Source organism: Thamnophis elegans, chromosome 9 (genome assembly GCF_009769535.1).
Source record: "Thamnophis elegans isolate rThaEle1 chromosome 9, rThaEle1.pri, whole genome shotgun sequence".
Classification (NCBI taxonomy): domain Eukaryota; kingdom Metazoa; phylum Chordata; class Lepidosauria; order Squamata; family Colubridae; genus Thamnophis; species Thamnophis elegans.
The window spans coordinates 32,903,789-32,926,964 of NC_045549.1; the positions used below are offsets into that span (position 1 = coordinate 32,903,789).

The window sequence follows — 23,176 nt, forward strand, 5'->3', positions numbered from 1 at the left end:
CGAACATCCTATTATGCTTTACAAGTATAAATACAATTTGAAATTATAATTATAAAAAACATATACAGCCCGACTATGTTGCAGTACAGTATAGATCATACATCTCTTAGCTGGTGAGATGTGGACAACTTACAAGGTTGTCTCTGCAGAGCTCTTGGCTTGCACAGAACAAGTCGAACATGCACATGGTAAAACTGGACTACAATTATGGCAAATTGGCCAAAATGTACTTAACTGACAGGTACATTCTTACTATTAGCACTGAAGTGCATCTGGCATAGCTTTAACCGAGGCAAAATTAAGGGAATCTTTATTCAAACAGCTCAGCAGGCATTGATATCTCAGATTGAATCAATAAAACTTATCTTTAAATTAAAACATTAACATTGAATGTTTTTAATGTTATCAAAATCTTAAAGAGTCCATCAAATGTTATAAGATTTTAGGTGTTTTCATTTGGCTAGTCAGACTTTGACTAATTTTCCTATTTGATTTTTTTTTAACTTGTGAAAATTGCTGACTCCTGCTTAAGCTGTGCTGACTAATGGACATAAAATAATGCTTAAATAATAATATAATAAAATTCAGATTTTATTTAATTATGGTATTTTCAAATTGAATTTAATTTTTAAATATTTCAGAAAGGTTTGACTCCTGTACAGGTGTACATTGTATACTACTCACTCAAGGCAAACAAAAAAGTACAGGGCAAAGAAAATGGATAGATTCATGTTCTTTCCAGATTCTGCATATATCTCTTTAGAAAGATGACCTTACACCTGAAAATATACCACTGCTCATGCTACAGTATTTTTTTGTTTACCTTTCCTGAAGTAAATTTCAAAGGCAAAAAGATGGGTTTCTATTTTGTTCTTCACCAAATTCTTCAATGGAGTTAAAAACTTAATAGCTTCTTCCAAAGGTGCTTCAACCTAAAATTTGGGAGGGAAATCTTGCAAAGTTAAAAAAAATTCAAGGAGATCAAAATACTTACTGGAGATGAATGATTATTCTATTAAATATATGCCAAAGGGGGAAAAAAAGCCTAGAGCCTTAATATCTAATGTCACCAAGCTGAAGAAATAGACTTAGTCACAGCTCAAATCTACCCCTTCTTCCTTTTAAATGATAACTGTCTTTCATTACTATTGGGAATAAGTAGTATGATGAGAAGATTGATAATTGATAATATTCTCTGCTATTTAAAAGAAGATACAATAGCATTGGGCCTCTTCAAATCAAGCTTTTATTTTAAAAAGCTTCTTCACTTTGTTAAGTTGTCTAGAAGAATAATAAAGCACTCTTTAAAAAATAAGTCTAATAATTTGAACATTCTATAGGCATTTATAGTTATTGACTTACCTCCTTGCAGGAAACAACAGCATGTTTCAAGTTAGCTTGATCAGCACAAGAAAAGAAAAAAATCTGCCACTGCCTCCCAGCAATTTGCCTCCTTGCAGCAAACAGCCTGTTTCACTTTCAATTTCAGCATGGCCTCCCGATAATTAGCTGTTTCAGGCTGTAGGGATTGCCATAGCCTATTGCCACCTCCGCAAGCCCCATTTTCCATTTGCTACAAGGAAGTAAAGAGGCCAAAGGGTGGGGGCTGCTGGGTGGATGGGACTACATTCGGTGTATTAGATGCACCCAAATTTTCACCCTCTTTTAGGAGGGGTGGGGGAAAGTGTGTTCTATACTCCAAAATACACGCACACACTGTATTTTTCAGAGTATAAGACACACCTTAATTTGGGGGGGGGGGGGAATCATGAAAAAAACCTTTCTGCCTCTTTCCCAGCAGCATCCATCAGTATTTATCTGGCTAAGGTCTTTGCAGCCTCGGTCCCGAAGCGGCCCAGGGAACTGCCATGGGAGTGGCAGGTGGGGCAGGGGATGGGGTGGGGTGCACATCTTACTTGAGTCTATCAGCTCCACCGCCTCTCTCGGCTGCTCTGTGCAGGGAAACATCTTGCACAGTAAAGAAAACTTCTCATGAAGTTTTTCTTTACCGTGCAAGGTTTTCCCTGCAAAGACTGGCCGAGTGATGCAACGGAGTGCCAGACTCTATTAAGATGCACATTTTGTGGTGAGGCACAATTTGGGGGTAGCAGGTGGGGCAGGGGATGGGGTGGGCAGGATCCCTGCCAGCGGCGAAGAAGTGCCCCGGGCACTGCCGGACTCTCCCCTCCCCTCGCTTGTTGGGACGGGGGTGGTGAAGGCACCTTCCAAACCTGGGGCCGGGCAGGAGAAACTTCGCCTGGTGAGCTACCTCTGCTCTGTCGGCTGTTATCTAGGAGAGGGGCAACGATACTTAAGGGCGTGGGCAGTGGGCTCCAAGAAGTGGCATGGGACTCTCCCAGCCCCATATTGACGCCAAATTCCACTGTACTCCCTCCCCAGCAGGCAGGACCAGCGTCTAGGCCGTGCGCTGCTGAGCTCACTTCGGGCCTCCAGCACCTGAATGGGCGCCAAGTTAGTGAGTCCTCCCAGGTGACTGTGGCCTTTCAGGGAGGAGAGTCAGGCTTGGGGCTTGCTAGCTAGAGTGGCACCCACACTGGCATCGCTTTCTCTGGGGACCAGAGCGGAGGAAGGACCTGAAAGATGCGTGCAGCGAGGTTTTTGAGAGAAGTCCTTGATCTCCAAGCCATCTCTCTGCACCTTGGGTAATCCTGGAAAACCAAGCTGGGATACTTTGGCTGCCTCTGCTTGATCTCTGCCCACAGACTCTCTTAAAGCAGTAGTAAGGAGAAGGGTACGCGGTTCTTTCGTTCTCCGCAGATTCACATTCTCTTTTCAGTTAGCCAGATCTGTTTCAGGTAGCAATCTAGCCAGAGAATGCAAGTCCACGATGGGAAGAGACTTGACAGGTATCAGAGAGGCAGCGAGTGCTTGGCGGCTCCTGAGGGGGGTGAGCCCTCCCCACTCACAATGTCTTTGCTCTGAGGGCATTGCTGGCAGCTGCTTCCCACAGCTCAGGAGGTCTGTGCCCTCCTCGTTGCTGTTGCTGCTCAGCCTCCTCAATGTACTTAGGCAGGAGGCAGCAGAGGCCACACACGGGTTTCCGTTGATGCCTGCGCATTTTGGGTTGCCAGCAGCCAGGCCGGCAAGCTAGCAATTGGCTGGCTGCCTCTGATCTGTCGGCCCTGTGTCCGCACCCAGTTCCTGCACCCTCACCCGACCGCGCTGTCCTCTCACTTTTCTCCCTGCCACCCCTGGGCGACAATGCTGGCCATGAGAAAACAGAAGGAGAGTCTGTAGAGGAGGAGGAGGGCGCATGGTTCTGCATTGTGCACTGGGGTACTGGGAAGGAAAGGATTTTCAGGTGGTGTGTGCTAGAACCGCCTGCCACCTGAAACACGATATACTTTTTTGGCCTCTGCACGCCCTTTTTGGAATCGGGGAGGGGATTGTGGCACGACAGCCCAAAAACGCTTTCATTGAAAAGGCTTTGAACGCAATTCCCTGGGCTGCTTCGGGAATCAGGCTCCATTTGAAAGTGAGGATCTCCACCGCATGGAACCACCCGAAAATGCGATGCACAGAGCGGGTGGTGGAGCTACATTCAGAGTATAAGACACACCCAGATTTTCACCCTCTTTTTTGGGGGGGGAAAGGTGCGTATTATACTCCGAAAATACAGTAATTCGTTTTTAACATGAGATTTAAATAGACAAGTATACAAACACTTGTAGCCATTTAATATACTATAATTTGGTACCTTTGCCAATTTCTCAGGAATAAGCTCTTCCTTTGGCCCTCCAATTTCTTCTTCATCATCATCTTTTTTCTTTTCTGATTTCGTTGCTGCTTCTCTTTTTCAGCATTCTTTTTTTCTTCTTCCAGTTGAGCTTTTTTCTGAGCTCTCCTCTGTTTATTGCGTAGCTTCTTTAACTCTTTATCAGACATATTTGCTTTATAGAAAAACACATTTTGTTGTATATCGAGAAAATCCACTTTTTATTTCATTTTCAAATTAAGCATCTATTAAAGTTTTCTAGTTCAAAATTTTCAAGCTCAAAAATAAGTGACTTCTAAGTACATATAACAAACTCCATAATTTGACTTCTCCAAAAGCACTTATATTGTTGCCCTCTAGTGTCGGCCTCTTTGAGAGAAGAATGGTTCTGCCTATGATGAAGGAAGTAAACATACACCTCTTTTTCTAGAAGTCATTATAGAATTCAGCATTGTATTATAGTGGTTCCCCTCCTATCTCTTAATTAATTTCAGTCAATATTTACTGAGGAAGGAGGGTAGGCAGATTGAGCCCAGGGCCTCTGCTGTATGTAATCCCATGGAACTCTTGACCTTCTGTTTAATATTTACATGACACCTGTGGGCAAGGTTATCCGTCAAGTCAGGTATCATGAATAGGCTGATGATGACCTAATGCCATCCAATTGATGTCAACTTCTTGTCCCAGTGTGTAGAAGTTGTGGAATAAGAGGGAAGACTTGGCTTAATTATTCTTAAAATAAAGTGGTTGTGAATATTTGTAACAAGTCCAGAGATTTTCCATCTTTAGTCCTGAATGGGACTTATTTCCTTATTAGAGACCTCTGTACAATTTGTGCTTTCTTTTGGGCTTCCAATTCCTACTCAAGGAGCAAGTGGCAGCTGTAGCTGGGATAGCACTTCCAGAGATTCATCTTGTGCACCATCTGGGACTGTTCCTAGCCTACGAGACCTTTTAGACAGTCATCCCTTGATCACTTCACAGGTGAACTCCTGCAATATATTCTACATGGGGCTGGTCTTGAAGACCATAGGAAGCAGCAACTGGTCTTCAACAGCAGTTATGCAAAAGCATAAGCAGTTGAGGGGATGCTATAACATGCTTACATAACACACCTATTAAATAAGCTGTACTGATTATCAGTTGGCTTCCAGGTGTAATTCAAAGTGTAGTTATTACCAATAAAGCCTTTTGTTGCATAGTTCTGTACAACTGGATGAACTTGCCATGCTTTGGCTCTATTTAATGCTTTGTTCTACTTAATCAATAATAGAGTAATCTGATGGGAAATAGGAACAAACTCTTCTTTGTTGCAGAAAATGAACAGTGCTCTCTCCCTCCCAAAAAGATTTCTATAGCTGCCTACCCTTTAAAAGGCCCCTAAAAATTTGTCTCTTGCTCCAGGATTTCAGGTAGGACAGTAGCATGCTTCTTATAGGAATGTTTTATGTCCAGTTTGTTTTATTGCTTTTTTTGACATCTTAAAACATTTTGTTATATTGTTCTGAATCTGTTTTATTACTGTATATCACCCTAGGGTCACTATCAAGTTAGAAACGTTAGACCTTAGAAATGTGATAAATTTACTCCCCATTTTTAAGCTTTGTGCTGTCACATCAACTAAAGTGCTATTTTTTGAATGTTTGCTCTGAGCTGTTCAGTATAGTACTGTAATTCCTGAAAATGTTATATGTATAGTTTTTGACAGTTTATAGCTGATTTGAAAAACAATGAAGTATGCCATTATTAAGAATACAGGTTGTCCTTGACTTGCAACAGTTCATTTAATGACCGATCAAAATTACAACTGCACTAAAATAAGTGACATGAACATTTTTCACACTTACGAACATTGAAGCATCGCCATGGTCAAATGATCAAAATTAAAATGCTTGGCAACTGACTCATATTTATGACGATTGTAGTATCCTGGGGTCACATGATAACTTTTTGCGGCCTTTGCCCCAAGCAAAGTCAATTGGGAAACCAGATTCATTTTACAACTGTGTCACTAACGTAACAATGTGCAGTGATTCACTTTACAACTGTAGCAAGAAAGGTCATAAAATGGGGCAAAACACACTTAACAAATGTCTCATTTAAAAACATAAATTTTGAGCTCAATTGTGGTTGTAAGTTGGGGACTATCTGTATTGCATTCAACAATTTCACCTCTTAAAACACCAGCAATAGCAATCTGAAAATGTTATACAGCATAAATGCAGAAGAGGCTGTATATTTATACCTGTATCAGTTTCATGTTCTTTATTTTCATCCGTCAGAGGGTTATCATGGAGCTTCAAGTATATTTCTATGGCAATTCTTGCAGCTTTAAAATAAAATGGGTGCTGTCGAAGTACATCTTCTAGTTTTAACAAGTCTACATATGACCGAAGTGTAATTTTCCTCATACAGTATGTGTGGAAGTCAAACTGGTCATCTGTGATTTCTACAAAATGCTAACATAATATGTAATTATCTAGCAAGCATCCAATATTACAATAGTACATACTTAACTTATAAATGACTACTGAGGTTTTAAATTTGAATTTAGCACCATAAAGATGGATACTGCTAATACAAGCACACATAAGCAGTAGTATCCAAAATCCCTGTGATTTGTGTTAGCAGTCTAGGGTTGGAAGGCCCAGCATGCTGTCAAACGAGTCACAGTAATCACTTGAAATCTCTTTCTCTCCAATCTCTACTCTTCAGGCAGAGAAGGAGGAAAGGATGACACAAAGAGAGATTGTCTACAGAATTTTTCCCTCCATACCCCTAAAGGGGTTGATATAATTTAGATAGAAACACAAAAAATAGTGCTCTTACAAAGAAATAAAAACAAAACTATTAACTATAAAAAATAAAAAAACCCATTATTAAATAATGAATGAAAACAAAAATATACCATGCAACACAAATAAGCCCTTGTAACAAAAAAAAACTGTTTCAAAGTTTATCCCTGAAAAATAAGACAAGAAGTATTAATACTGAGGTCATTAAATACATACTCTCTCAATTTCATGACATTTTTTAAGTGCTTCTCCAAATTTATTCATTGTTTTATAAGCTTGGGCATATTCTGTTTGGAACCACATACACTGCATTTCATTCAGGTTTTCCACAGCTGATGTTCCTTCCTAGAAAGAAAAAATAGAAATGTCAGGCATGACCGTTTGCTACTATATTAAAAAAGGAAACTGTAGATCATTATTTTTTATTATGAAGTTTATTTTATGTTTTATAATGAGCAGCTCTTAGCACAAGAAAAATATGCTGCTATGAAATGGAGCCATATACACCCATAGAACCAAATGCAAAAGATTCAGAATTCTATATGTTCCATTCCTATTAGCAGCTGGGAGCTGAGGTACTTCCTCATAAAAACATAATACATTGATCAGGCTGCAACTAACCAAGAATGTTACTTTGTGAAAATGCAATGTTAACAACTCTTAAAAAAATAATTCCATACTGGAATAGAAAATAGAAAGCCAAATAATGTCATGAGCAGCCAAAACATGGAAATGACTGCAGCAACCTCTTAAGTGAACAGAGAAAAACTTATCACTGGGCAATAAGAGCAGAAAGGTTTAATGGATTCATATTTTTCCTGGGTACTTCCACTGCTATAGAAATATAAATTGAAACTAAATAGCTCTAATATAAAAATAAAATAATAGACAGACTATAACAATCCTTTTCATGTTTATATCAGGTTTTAGCATCCAAAAAACACTTTAAAAGGCAATAATGCACAGTACTCCCCAATGTAATGGTTGACACTCTAATTGCCATGCATTAAAGTAAAAAAATATGAGCTGAACAAACCCTTGTAAATTTAGAACACATTTCTTCAGCTTCTTTTATCAAGCTGGCTTTCAACATGTACTTTGCACATTTGGAGTTGATAAATCTATCTGCTGTGTCCAGGGCCTGAGCCTCATCCATCCACCTTGCAGCTTCTTTTATGTTTCCAGCATGCTTAAATGACAGGAGAGAAACAAGTTAGCTATATGATATTAACTGCAGTTTGGCACATCATTTTTTGATATGCTATAAAATGTCAGGATAAAAAAGATAGTGACAATATTATGTCACCCATAAATTATTCTTTCGAAAATTAACCGTGGAAGCATAGAATGTATTTACTCAGAAACAAGTCCTATCAACATGATTTACTCTCTAGCAAATGTACATAATTTGTAACCTGAATAATTTTAGAAACATTTTCTTTATAATTTTGTAATTCTTCACAAATATAAGTTCTCTAAAATGTAAAAATATAGTATATATGGTCAATAGTTCCACAAAGATAGCTGATTTCCAACAAAATGGTATAACAACAAACATTTACCTTATAGATTTTAGCTTTCACAAGGAACAGTTCTATCAAGGTAGGTGTGCTTTCTATTGCAGCATTTATATAGTCTAGAGCTATGGATGGCTGCCCAATTTTGTCATAATGCTGTGCCAAGTAGTACTGGACCCAGAGTAAAGTAGTTGGAGGTTCTTCTTTACCATCATCTATTTGGACAAAATATTATACTTTTTTTTAACTTAGCTGTATAACTAATATTGCTTGTGATCACTAATAAAAGTATGAGATAATTACAAAAGTTAACTAAAGACATATTCCATTTTCTCTTATAAGAATATTTCATGGAAAAGATGCTGCATATTTCTGTTGATTTTATATTTCATGAAAAGCATGTATCAAAACTTATTTTAATATAATTTTGGAAAACACTTCAAGGCCGCAGCTATTTTACTAAAATGAAAATGGAGACCAGATCTGACCATCTGAATGATTAGTTCATCTACTGCTAAAATAATATTGATAATCTAAACTTGCCCTAACCATCTTATACAGTTACCAGATAGAATATCTGGTACATTCAAGTTACTCCTGGCCCTGAATATATCTGCAGCTTATGGGAATAAGCAATGGAAATGGGGAGATCAAAATTACACATTATAACTGCAAAAACTGCTTGATGATCCAAATCAGCATGAGTATTTTCTTCATGAAATAGCGATGACTATCAATAAGAATACCAAATGCCAAAGTACTTACCATTTGGGTTAAACAACCTGAAACCTTTCAGAGAAGTTTCATAACCCACCACCAGTTCCTCTATGATTGCCACCTATGTGTAAAAAAATAAATATATACATTTTGGTTCAATGGATTGTAGAACAAATGCATTCTTTATTCATTAGAAATCTAAAAACAATTATGATTCTTAATGTATCTGTGTTACAATATGATGGGGTTCATTTTTGCACCAGAAGTGTATTAAGTAAAGTGGCTTACCTGAATGGTCGTTCTCTAGGCGCTGCGGAGTGTCCAAACCCACCTTTGAGGTGGGGCCGCGAGGTGTGTCTTTTGTCACCTTATGTCTTGGACTTGGACTTAGACTGGTTCGAGTTGTGGACTATTTGATCTTCTTCATTTTTCGAAACTGAGCCTCTGAGGCAGCCAAGAGGCGGAGCTACGATCAATTTTAAAACTCAGTTCCTTGGGTAGCAAGCTGAAGTTAACACGTGCTTGGACACTCCGCAGCGCCTAGAGAACGACCATTCAGGTAAGCCAACGGTCTTTCAATTAGCAATGCGTGGTGAAAGAAGGGAGTGATTCCGTTCAAGGTATGAGATTCATTCCCATGAATCCTCGGGTTACAAATGGAATAGGTATGCTCCATTCCATTCATAACTCGAGGACTACTTATACAGTGGACATAACAGTTGGGTTGAAAATTATATTAGAAAACAGTCCAAATCATTAAAATACATGCACAAACCTTTTCTTTATCCTTATATAGTGACCGTAATGTATTGAAAACTGGCGGGCAGCCTTTGCTGAAATTCATCCTCAGAAATTTGTCCAAACATTCCTTGAACTTGTCACCTAAAGAAAAATATGTATGAATTTTGCTGCAAGCATGTTGTTTCAAACCAAATAAATGCTAACTCCTCTCCAATGATAAACACTAAGAATTAGATGTATCGAATTAGAATTCTATACCGTTCTATACCTGGTTAGCACTGTTGGCTCAATACTTTATAATGTCTATACAAGGCTAAATAGAACTTTTCTGACATTTCTGAAATGAAGATAATGATAAAAGATATCATACCAAAATAATCCTCTCTGTCTCTTTTACAGTTAGGTAAAGTATCAAAACAAAACTTACCTGATAAAAAGTTTAATGGCAGTCGTCTTGGAACCAGTCCCCTTGGGTATTTAGTCCAGGCTTCCTCATAGATTTTGAACCTCTCTAACATATTAGCTAGGATAACAAAATCATGTTGTTATATTCACATCCAATCTAAGCTGCCAATCAAATCTTACATTAACTGCCATAGATTTTAAAATATAATAGAAGCTATAGAATCAAAACAGAATTAATTTGGCTAAATATCAAAGTGACAATTCCAGAGTTACCCTTCAGTATGACCAGGATTTTGGCAAAATAATCATTGTTTCTTAAACAGCAGTCCCTCGGGCCAAATTATAAGCAAAATTTTAAAAGCTAGATCCTATGAATCAATTATCTCAGCAATCTCATATTAAAAAAAACGTTATTGATCAGACATGCCACCTGCCTACCTTTCATTGGCTTGTCACCGTAGTTTTCCTATATCCCCTACTTTGTTACACAAGTCAAGCTAGTTTTCAAAAATCACACACAGAGATGTATACCTAACAATCAAAAGAAGTTCAACCAAAAGTATATTGACATTTGCAGAGGTGAATGATATTTGTAGAAACTAAAAGTATCTCTGTAAAATGTTAATATAGAACTACCTCGATCTTTTATTAAATCTGAGAGACATGAAAAAATCCTCCCTGAAGATTGTATTAAGGCCTGTTAAACTGGTGGCCCATGGGCTGGATGTATCACGCACAGGCTACACCCACCCTGGCTCTGCAAAGGCAAAAAAAGTTGCTATACATCACATGAAGCAATCAGGTTTGACACCTGTACTTTTGGCAAACTGGCATCCCTGGCAAGGGTTGTCACTGGCAAATCTTTTCAATCCAGAAGCACCCTTTGGATAGCTTTGTAGGTGCATCTGACATGCATACAGACAGATATTAAATATAGCCATATAAACTATATATTATTCCATCTTCTCACTTTTAGTACAATATTTTGATACAATATTTTTACAATATGCTTAGGTTCTTAATATTCTATTAGGTACGTTGGAGAAATAAATGTAGATAAATGAAATGAAAAAAGTGGATATTCTATTAGTATTAATTACAGTTTCAAGTTTCACGGTTATAAGCATTGTAATTACTTGCCTTTTCTTCAAAATTAAATGCAATGAGTATATAGTAAAATGTGTAAAATGAAGGAAGAGCATACATCAATAGATTTGGTCTAAAGGTAAATTTCTTATTAGATTTTTCATCCACGATCAAAACAAGTCATGATTGGTCTGTTTCATTTTGGACTCTGCTGGCATTACAGCAGAGTAAGAACAGTTTCATTCAGGGAGCTAATCATTGCCCAGGGCCTGAGAGATGCTCGAAGGAGACATATTTCAAAATATTTTAATCTCATTTGTTTTGACCAGCTGTCTGGCAAAGCCAAATCTATTTCCCAGTATCACTGTGACAGCTAATTGTTTCTATAAATGAACAATGTAATGTGTTACTTTAAAACTTTCAAAAGAATATTTACATAGAACATTTCAGTCCAGCATCAAAGCAGAGAAAATTGTTAGGAATTCTTGTATATTACTGCTTGCAAGGAATGAAGCTGGGTGAGGTAAGAACCCAGAGTTTCTGGGCTAGAGAGAAGTGTTCTGAAAACATAGATCATCTGTATCCCAAGGAATTTTGCTTTGGAAAGGCACAGAAAATCCCTCTAATTTAATTTGAGGATACAAAACAAATGGGGGCAAACCTTTTATAGGTATATATTTTCATCTTTGTCTAAATAAACGCCAATCTATCAGCATTATCCCTGAGATATGGCTTACTTTTTGTTAGTAAACTATAAATCCTGAATAAGTTAAACATCTGTAGAACTAACATACTCAGCTGAGACCAGTATGAAACTTAATACCATCCTCCAATCATTCTGGGTATATCCACAGAATAGCAACCAACTTTGGCTATGATTTCCCATTGCTGCACTTTTAATTAGCAGATGAGGTAACATGAGGCTTAAACATTTCTGCCTCTTCCACATCTTATCCTGACTCTTACCCATGAATAACTATAAACTACATTATAGAAATGCCTCTGTCAGGTACTGAGGATTTAATAGCTGCCAGCTGATGTAAGGTTGTAAGCTGATGCAATGAGGATGATTCAGCAATACAGGCACTGCCACTTTAAGACTCTGGTGAGGTGGAGGTATATATATATATATAGGTAGCCATTAGAGGGCATTTCTCTCTCTTGTTGCGTATCTCATTTTCTCTTCTTGTGTACCCAGCTGAGTAGTAAGAGATTTTATCTACCATATGTTTGTCTGTATATATTTGTATATAAACCACTATTAATTGTATAAAGAGTCTGTGTGCTGTGTGCTCTGTTTTGCTCCTGGGTTTATCTCATACTAATAGTCATGCTGCCAAAACTCTGACAGCCTCCATATACAATATTACTAGAGGATATGGCCTTGTTCTCATGTCACAATGAAGTGACTCTAAGATGCAACCTGTAGCAGGGTTAACTCAGATTTTCTGCCATATGCATAATAGCGATATTTTTACTGAAGTATTTTCCAATTAGAATAACCTTTGATTCACTCAACCCTTGACAAGTAAAAAGTAACATGTGTAAGTTTGAGGCTTGTTTTCATTGCTGTTTATTAGAACTAGCCCATCCATCCTTGAAATAAATAGCTGACATTAATTTTATGTTAAACTTTGCATTTTGGAATGCAGAAGAGCACATACAACTGCACCTCTTTTTAAAATTTATTTGTTGAATTTATTTTTCATATAGCTTGCTATGGAACTACTTGACTGCTTACAACAATAGCGTTAAACTCAAGGCCCAGGTTCTTAGATCTGCCCCATGGGCTGCCCTGGAAATAGCAAAGCACTGGTCTGCGGAGCCTCGGCCAGCTAAAATGGAGCTTGTGGATGGACCCAGGCAGCCCTCCCCAGCTCCTTTTCACTGGAGAGGGTTGCAGGATGCTGTGGGAGCTGACAATAGAGTTGGGAGCCAATTTTTCGCTGGTGGCGCTTGGGTCACCCCAGGTGTCCCTGACACGAGTGATATTGAGCGGGCCATGATCACCCTGGCTACACCCCCCCCCCCCCCGGAGGCAACAGAACCTTAATGTGGTCCCAATGAAATAAAGTTTGATACCCTGGCTTACACAAATAAAAAGAAGAAATGAAAAGCAATGTGAAAAAAAAACATAAATATAAAATAACAATAAAAAGAATACCTCAATATGATAATAAACTTTTCATCATAAAAGTAGCCATATCCTTTTCCAGATCACAATACTCTATAAGAATCTGCACTACCACACTCTGAGGAGACAGGTAAATACATATTCCATTCATATGAACCTCATCCATTATAGTCAATATTTTTTTCAAACTATATAATTTTTCAAATTGTGAAAATATGCACATTTTCCTTATTTTTCATTTTTTAAAATTTTTTAGATATAAAAATGTGGAGCTATTCATACCTATATAAACTAAAGCTTATCATTACCTGGTTTAAGTGCTTTTTCTAAACCTTTATAATAAGCCCAATTTTCAGGATTTCTTTCTGCAATCCTCTATAAATCTCAGCTGCCTCTTCCAGCCTGCAGAGTTGTAACAGAAGTTCTCCTGTTAAAAATGCAGAGTTATCAATCAACCATGATAGCGTATTGTTTATATTTATCAATGAAAAACAATGTTCTAATTTTTATTTCTATTTCTGCCAAGTAACTCCTTATGAAAGAAAAATACTAATTTACATATATAACTTACTTGCTTTAAACTCTAGTAGAATCCAAGAAAAAATGTAGACAAAACAGTAAAAAGAATAGGTTGACGCAACTTGCTGAAACTCTATCTTTTATATATTAATCTTATTCTGTCACTGGTTGGTCATTCTCTTTCCATATAACCCATATCACAGGATATGTTGTATGATAAAATAGAAAAGGAAACATTATGTATGCTACCTTAGCTCTTGAATGGAAAAAAAAATCTAACAAATAAGCATCAGTGTTTTTCTTTTTAAAAAATTTCAAACCGGTTAATAGTGACATTTCACTAAACTTTCCAAAAACTACCTGGTATCACATAGTACTGGGATGCTTTCTAGTGTTTACATTCACTATGGTATCTAGTTTAGTAAAGTTAAGTTTAATTGTATCTGGTTTAGTAAAGTTCAGTTTAATTATCACAGCGTCAGACCTCTGCTCAGGGCTGTTTCACCATATAAAATAGGAACAAGACAATTTTCACCAATTTCTTGTTCTTATGAAACTGCATACCATAGACAAAATGTGCCCCAAATTTTAACTGTTTTGGTAAAAAAAATGTGCTAAAAAATTCCAGAATGTTTCATTTTTTCCTACAGGCCATTCTGAACTGTTCTGAAGGTTGTTTCAATATTAATCCTTTGCTGCCAAAAACCTGGACAACCCTTCTTAAATCAAAACAGCCAGAAATGTGTGGTCCAGAGACAAAACAGAATGTTCTGAAATTCTCTAGAACATTTCATTCATGGAAAGTTTGGCACTTCTACCTGGTAGCTTCATGAAAAACTATCAGAAGGGCAAAAAACTTCAATAATCTACTAAACCTTGATCTAGTCAACAAATTTTTAAAAAAGCACAATTTATTGGTCAGAGAACCATACTTGTTTAGTTTGTCATCCAAATTAAATAACCTGCTGGGGTGTGAGCAGAGCTAAGACAAAAGTGAATTATTTATTGATTATTGTAATTTCCCATTTCTATTACTTTTCAAATTGCAATTTGGTAGCAACTTTTGAGGAACTTTGAGTGCACCCCCAGATAAAAAGGAAACACCATTTATTTTGAAGAATATTAGATCCACAGAAATTTATATTAAATAAATGAGTTTTATTCAATTCTTCCACAGCTATAGCAATTATTAAGGAAAAAACAACAACTTTGGGTAAAGATAGTGAAAGCCATTTTAAAAGCATTAACCAGACATGCCTGTTTCTGTTAATATGTACCAAGAATACAAGGAAAACAAATACAGGCAGTATGGAGATTAGGAAACTAAGAAAACTGATTGATTGGTAAGTCAAATTGAAGGGTCAGGACTTGTTCAATTTTCAGAATACATACTGATGAAATATTACTTAGGAAAACTTTACTAAGATTTGAACTACTTTATAATATTTAAATCTGAGAAAGGTGCTTGCCAGCCTCATTCTTCTAGTTATCAAACTACTAATAATTTGTCAGAACTATTATTTCTATTACTCATGGAACAACATATAATCTTATCAGTAGCACTGATTATATGGAGAATTTGGCAGTGATTTATTCCTCAGATATTTAAATAAATCATACCACAAAAGCATTTTTATTTGTAAAGAGATTTAGATGCAAGAGAATTTGAATAGCCCAGTTACCTTTAGTTCCTCAACGGCTAACTTGTCACAGATTTGCTTTTCATAGGTTCCAAGATGATCCAAAGCTTCTTTATAAAGTCCTGCTTCTCGGAGAACTTGATTTTGATACAATAGCAACTCACTATACTCATAGTCTACTTTATCAGGAGAAGTCTACAAAGGCAAGAAAAAATCGTACTACTCATATTCCAAAGGTGTTTTTTTCAAAAGGCAACTGGACTTTGTTTTTCCTTGAACACATCTCGCTTCTCATCAAAAAGCTTCTTCAGTTCTTCAGTACTGCTCATATTTTTTTATTTCAGTAACACAAGTAAGAAATTAACTCACAAATTAACTTTAATCCAACAGGGGATATCTATATTATGTTAAACATATATGTGAGTTGTGCCAGATCTGATCCCCCATCCACACAATAATCCTGCTTCTTTCTGAATGGGAACTGGTAAAGTAAAAGCATCTGACACCATCCTTCACTTTCTGCAGATATGCAGATGTGTTAATACAGCCTAAGTTATGTCCAACATTCCTAAATAAGAACTTTTCATTTGATTTTCAGTTGCCTACAATACTTGGAAATATACAAATTTCTGTCAAAGTAAAACAACAAATTTACAGTTTTGATCAACACTCATTGACTTACATATAAATCTATGTAATACCTGCTGGGTCTTCCTAAATTCCTCCAAAATCTTTGCTGCCATTTCATAGTCTTCCAGCAGATGATAAGCTATAGCATAGCCAATCCATGATGCTCTCTGTGCAGGTCTAAGCTGAAGTAGCTGATACCTAGTTTCCTGTATAACAATAAATATAAAATTCATATTCTAGGTGGTGCAGTAGTTAAATGCAGCACTGCAGGCTACTTCAGATAACTGCAGTTCTACAGTTCGGCTGTTCAAATCTCACCGGCTCAGGGTTGACTTAGCCTTCCATCCTTCCGAGGTGGGTAAAATGAGGATCCGGATCGTTGTTGGGGGCAATATGCTGACTCTGTAAACTGCTTAGAGAGGGCTGAAAGCCCTATGAAGCGGTATATAAGTCTAACTGCTATTGCTATATTCTAGCCTTCTGTACTGGATTCCACAATATCTAGCAGAAATCCATATTGCTGCTGTTTTACGAGTTCTATCAGTTAAAAAAAACCTTCTAATTTCACTACAGATAGTCCTCAACTTACAAGTTTGTTTAGTGACCAAAATTATAATGGCCCTAAAATATGTGACTTATGGCCTTTTTTCAGTTACAGCCTTTGCAGCATCCCCATGATCATGTGATCATGTTTCAGATGCTCAGCAACTGGTTCGTATTTATGATGGTTGCAGTGTCCCAAGGTTCCGTGATCCCCTTTTGTGACCACCTGACAAGCAAAGTCAATGGGGAAGCCACTTTCATTTAACAATTGGGTTACTAACTTAATAACGGCAATGATTCACTATGGCAAGAAAGATTGTAAAATGGAGCAAAACTCATTTAACAAATGTATCACTTAACAACAGAAATCTTGGGCTCAATTGTGTTATAAGTCGAGGACTACCTGTAATTATGTTTCAATATGATTGTGTCAGAAATGGATAAAATGTTTTGATTTACTTTTTGACAAGGCAGAGCGCCATTTTGCATTCAGGTTTTGTGATGTGGAAAACAATGGATTATGACTGAGATAAAATCAAAAGTTAGTCAACTGAATTCAGGACCAGAGTCAAAAACAAGAATCAGCATTCAAAAGTTTGGAATTACAAACAGACAAGAGAATAAGGGAATTAAGCTTTCTTTAAAAATGGTACATATTGTATGTTTACTTTTGTGCAGAAGTACTAGATATTTGAAAGCAAAGTTATGTTGCTGTAATAGGATAGGCTTATCCTGAATATATATTTATGATTTTGATTATGGACATCTTTGTAGATTTGTGAAGAGGATCACTTTAGAGCTAGATACTTATTTTCTGAGTTGGTGATAAAATAAGATCCCCATTTGCATGTGAAAGATAATTAATGCATGCACAGTCTCTAAAATGATTAAAGGTGGTCTTTGACTTACAACAGCAATTGGGACTGGAATTCCCTATTCCCTATGGGACCATGAAGAGTGACTGTATCACTTAGTGATGGCAATGCAATTCCCAGATGGGTAACAAGCAGGAATGCAGGCAGGTAGGTGGCTGCTGCTGGGGAGGGGAGTGTAGGTGCAAAGACAGGTTGAAGAGGGTGTGCAAGGGAGAGTCAAGGATAGTGTGTGAAAGTGCAAGGGAGAGTTGGGAAGGGAGTGCAAGGGGATATTTATATCTCGGAGGACCTCTCATGGACTATGAATGCTAACATACTTCTGAAGAAGGCACAGAAGAGGCTGTACTTCCTGAGAATGCTCAGGAAGATAAATCCATCTCAGCATCTACTTCTGTCTTACTATCGCACCACCATTGAGTGTCCTGACATATGGTATTCTTGCACGGTATGGTAGCAGCTCTGCAGCAGACAAAAAAGCTCTACAGAGAATCATTAAAACTGCCCAGAATATCATCGGGTCCAGCTACCAGCCATGGATGACATCTTCGCATCCCGCTGTTTGAGAAGTTGTACAACATTCTCTTCCCATCCTGCTTAATCTTTTTGGACTGTTGCCTTCTGGCAGAAGATACAGAATAATTAAAACTCAGACCACACTTCTTTTGAATAGTTTTTCTCCCAGAACTATAATTGCACTCAACAATGAACTAAAGGGCCACGATCAGTGAGCTATTGGACAGCATTACTTGGTCTGTTGTGTGGATGCTTGAGTGGTTTAAGGGGTGGGTGGGAATGTGTTTAGGGATTGTCATGTATGTTGAGCCTGGTCTCTGGGTGTTATGTGAATTTCATTGTATCATATATACTGTGTATATATGTACAATGACAAAAGAGTTTTAAATATGCAAGAGGCATGGATCAGGAAGGGATGTGAGAGAGATAGGGTTCATGACCAGCTGGCCTGAGGGGAGCTTGGGCAGGCTGCGTTGTGCAGGATATTTACTCCAATGAGTTGCAACTTTTCCTGCCGGCCTCCCACTGATTTTTGGGAGAAGCTAGCAGGGAAGGTTGCAAATGCCAATTAAGTGATTACAGGGTTCTGCAACTGTTATTAGTGTAAAGCAGTTATCAAATCTCTTGATCACAATCATGTGACTGCTGGGTATTAGGATAGCCAAAACTCCAAAAATCAATAATAGCCACAATTCTTTCAACACCACCGTAATTTTGAACAACTGCTGAAATAATGGTATAGGCCTGGGATGGTGAACCTATGGCACGCATGCCACAGGTGGCACACGGAGCCATTTGTCAAGGCACCCGAGGCATTAGCCCTGCCAGCTGGCCAGCGTGCACTGGCCAGCTGAGTTCAGCCTTTTTAAAGCCTTTTTCACCCTCCCCAGGCTTCAGAGACTTTATAGGAGCGAAAACAGCCCCCCACCCCATGCCCTCCCGGAGGCTTCAGGAGCTTCCCTGAAGCCTCCGGAGTGCAAAAAACCGCCCCTATGGGCAAACCAGAAATTCGGGAACAAACTTCCGATTTGCTCGTAGGGCTGTTTTTAGTCCTCCGGAGCCTTCAGGGAAGCCTCCTCAAGGTCCCTGAAGGCTCCAGAGGACTAAAAACGACCCTACAAGCAAACCAGAAGTCTATTCCTGAACTTACAGTTTGCCCGTAGGGCTAATTTTTTGTGCTCCGGAGGCTTCAGGGAAGCTCCGGGGGCCAGGGGAGGCTGTTTTCGCTCTCCCTAGGCTCCTATAAAGCCTCTGGAACTTGGGGAGGGCAAAAAAAGCATGCAAAAAATGGGGGTTGCACCTGTCATGCACGCATGCGCGCTCGGGTGGTCGTGCACTGCATTATGGATGTGGCACGCCCACGCACAATCCCCCTGCGCTCCCCCCACTTATGGCACACGAGCCAAAAAAGGTTCACCATCACTAGTATAGGCTGAGGACTACTTGTCCAAGGATTGCTTGATATCATAATTAAGCCCTGAATTTTGGTCTTAAGTCATTGAAATTGTTAACTGTTATGCAAACTGAATGAAAAATAATGCGTGTTTTTTTTTAAAAAAAACCAAAACCTCTTTTAACTCTTTTCTGCTGGAAAATGTCAAAAAATGTCTCAAATTACAGGATGCTGCAACTACTCATGAATGTGAGCAAGTTGCCAAGCACACAAAATTCAATCACATGACTACGTGTGTCTGTGCGCAGCAACTGTAACTTTGAGCATGGGTTGTAAATAGCTTTTTGGAAGTCCATTGTAATTTTGAAGGTCATTAAGCAACCAGTTATGTTACGTGTATAACAATCAGAGTCCTTGACAAATTATTATCTGGAATTGGAACATAAGCTCCTTAGATGGAGAAGTAGAAAATAAAGAGGCATTTTTGTGTCAAAGTTCTATTATTATTTTTGCAGATGCTAAATTATACATACATTTATATAATCAAATCTCATTCTGGATGCTGTAACAGGGTCCTCCTGTCCCACTGAATCAAGAATTCTATCAAAAATTTCCTTGCACTTTATTTAAATAATAAAGTCACAATCCTGTGAGATGCTTGACTATGTAAATATGATTGCTGGATGAGTAAGTAAATAAATAAGAAAAGCCATTTGTTATGAAACCTATAAAATATTATTGAAGCTTACTCTTCACTCACCCTGTAACCTTCTAGATCCCTCATTTGAATTTGTAGCAGTGAAAGGTCCCTCAAGATTTGGAGATTGTCCTTATCCCATTTCAGTGCATTTCTGTAACATTTGATGGCTTCATCATATTTCTTGTCTGATCTCTGAAGAAGACCATAGACATGCCAGCCTGGATACTTAGTTAAGGACTTACATTTTGAAGAAATTACAAGAAGTGACTGAACTCATTTTCAGCAAAAACAAAACACAATATAACAAAACATATATCTATGGAAAAGCCATCTGCTTAGCAAAATAGCAGACACTTGTGCTACCTTCTTCATCTCCCATTTGATATCCACCCCAGCATCAATACAGCAACTTTGATAAAGGTATGGGAAGGAGGGAGAATAAGAAGACAATGGAGATGTGTATTTTGGAGCTCTGCAGCTACCAGCAAAATAAGAATAGAACAGAACAATCTGGAAGGGGCCTTGGAGGTCTTTTAGTCCAGCCCCCTGCTCAAGCAACAGACCCTATACCAGTTCAGATGGTTGTCCAATCTCATCTTAAAAACCTCCAGTGATGAAGTGCCCACAATTTCTGAATGCAAGCTATCCCACTGGTTAATTGTTCTCATTGTTAGGACGTTTCTTCTTAATTCCAGGTTGCTTCTCTCCTTGATTATTTCGAACCATAGTTTCTTGTCCTACCCTCTACGGCTTTGGAAAATAATTTGAGCCATTCTTCTTTGTGGCAGCCCCTCAAATATTGGAATACTGCTATCATGTCATCCCTAGTTCTTCTTTTCTCTAAACTAGCCAAACCTAAATTCTGCAACCATTCTTCATTATCTTTTAGTCTCCAGGCCTTTGATCATTTTAGTTGTTCTTCTCTGAACTTTTTCCAAAGCAAAATATAGCAGATGTTGATGCAGTATTGAGCACAACATATAGGGTAATTGTAATTGTAATAGAGTAATAGGTTATAGCAATAATAATGGAATAGCAATACTATATAGTATATACATTTTGATAGTAATAGCAATTAAAAAGTAGTAGTGTATTGTAATAGTAATTCTCATAGTATTTTAGAGATAGCAATAGAACATAGGAAACACTGACAAATTGTTTTTATATATTTCTTTTTACAAAATAAAACCTCTCCCAATCTTTATAGAGAGATATAAAGAAATAGATATATAAAAAACCATCTATTCAAGTCCTAGTACTTTTGTGTTTGTCTTGAGTCTAGGCAGTCTAGATTATCAGATGCAAAAGGGAAATAGCATGATTAGGAATAGGTCAAATCCTACTCCATGGAATTGGGTCAAGACCCTGAAAACAGAGGAATTGTAAAACAAGAAGGAAATGTCTATAATTAATAACAATATTTTGTGACGTAAATAATATTATTCAAAATGATTCCTACATGAATCAAGATTTTGTGTGCGAGTGAAAGAGGGTACATAGAAAAGATCAAAATGAAGGATAAACATTCTGTGGAAAATTCAAGGAAGATGCCTTATATTTTAAACAGAAATTGCTACCAGCTACTTCTTCAAAACCATTTAGAATATATCTATTTGTAGAACATTTATTGCAGTATCAGAATCTTTAGAACAGACCCAGAATCATGTCTGATAATCAAATTTACCAGTATATGAACAAATCTTTTATGTACCTTTTAAACTCTGTCTGTGCGTACTAACTCTATACCCATAACATACAATTGAGAATAGAAAGATTGAGAGTTTTTTTCCCTTTGAAGGAAAAAGTACAGGCAGTCCTCAAATTGCGACCACTTAATGACTGTTCAAAATTATGACACTGCTGAAAAAAGTGATTTACAATTGGAACTTGCACATATAACAGTTGCAGTATGCCAGTAGTCCTGTGATCAGAATTTGGGAGCTTGGCAACTGGCATGTATTTACAATGTAGCAGGATTTCAAGGGTCACACAATCGCCATTTACAACATTCTGGAGTGTCCGTCCGTCCGTCCGTCCATCCATCTAATAAGCAAAGCCAACGAGGGAAGCCAGATTCACTTAATAAGTGCAGCCAAAAGGTTGTAAAATGGGGTGTAACTCACTTAATAACAGTGTTGCTTAGCAATGGTAGTTCTGGTCCCAATATGGTTGAAAATTGAGAACTACCTATAGTGGCAAAACAAATTAAAAGGAAGCAATTGTCCGGAACAAGATAGCACTAGGATTATGATCTCTCCATTTGCTTGCTTTCCCATTTACAATGTTGTTATAGTCCCCTTCAGTGTGATCTAGCAGCACTCCTCCACCCAACAATCACTTTTGCTTTTCTGGAAGAATATAAGTATTTTAATTCTTCAATGTAAGCACTAGTCATATTTGCATAATTTCTTTGAAAAATTTAATCTATAATTTGAAAAGGATACAGACATGACTCTTCAAATCATTTCTTAGCCCCCTTCTAACCAGTTCATATGCCTCCTCTTTTTTACCTAAGCAGTTTAATGTCAGTCCTTTCATAGCCAAGGTTTCTAAAACAAACACATAACAATAAATGATAAATACATTTTCTATTTAGAAATCACTACCAGCAGATTCTAAATTTTAAGCTGTTAAATATCTATTTGACATGTAAGTAGGAAATAAAATACTTTGTTTCCTTAGCTCAAAACAAAATCTTATTCTTTAGAAAATGTTTTCAACTTGTTTGAATAAATTATTTTTAAACGGAGCTAATTAGATTCCAAAAAGGGCACCTAACTTAAATGATGCACATTAATTTATGTATCACCAATTTATTGATATCACAGTAAGAATACATATCAAATCTCTAAAAATAAATACCTTATTTTATAAAAGTATACCACAAATCTAAATTATATTTCTTCTTTTACACCTGACCTGCAATTATGAATGAACTTAATATTTATATATGCAGGACCTGCAAATCAAATCTCTTATTATAGAAACTATTTGTAATTTGTTCTTCAAGTTATTTTTTCTGAAAAGAAAGTTGACTTAGGGAAATAAGACATTATTATTGAATGACTTATCATCTGTAAATAATGAAATGTTGAACTCAATTGGCTTTAGGACATCAAGGCATGACCAAGTAATTCGGTTCTCCACTGGCCCTACAAAATCATTTAAACTCTTTTATTAACTATTTAAATTCAGTGACAGTATAGATATATTAAAATATTGTTTATGATTG

At 37.3% G+C, this 23,176-nt stretch overlaps 1 protein-coding gene across 1 annotated transcript in view; it reads right to left on the reverse strand.

Moving 5' to 3' along the window:
* Positions 1–23,176, reverse strand: part of NAA15 (N-alpha-acetyltransferase 15, NatA auxiliary subunit) — a 37,500-nt gene that overhangs the window by 4,831 nt on the left and 9,493 nt on the right. Inside the window, 17 exon segments of the mRNA XM_032223519.1 lie at positions 824–932; positions 3,719–3,792; positions 3,795–3,911; positions 5,982–6,195; positions 6,748–6,876; positions 7,568–7,720; positions 8,094–8,263; positions 8,814–8,886; positions 9,541–9,647; positions 9,934–10,029; positions 13,440–13,499; positions 13,502–13,558; position 14,366; positions 15,333–15,485; positions 15,992–16,126; positions 20,005–20,162; positions 22,389–22,493. Coding sequence (XP_032079410.1) covers positions 824–932; positions 3,719–3,792; positions 3,795–3,911; positions 5,982–6,195; positions 6,748–6,876; positions 7,568–7,720; positions 8,094–8,263; positions 8,814–8,886; positions 9,541–9,647; positions 9,934–10,029; positions 13,440–13,499; positions 13,502–13,558; position 14,366; positions 15,333–15,485; positions 15,992–16,126; positions 20,005–20,162; positions 22,389–22,493 — 1,911 coding nt within the window.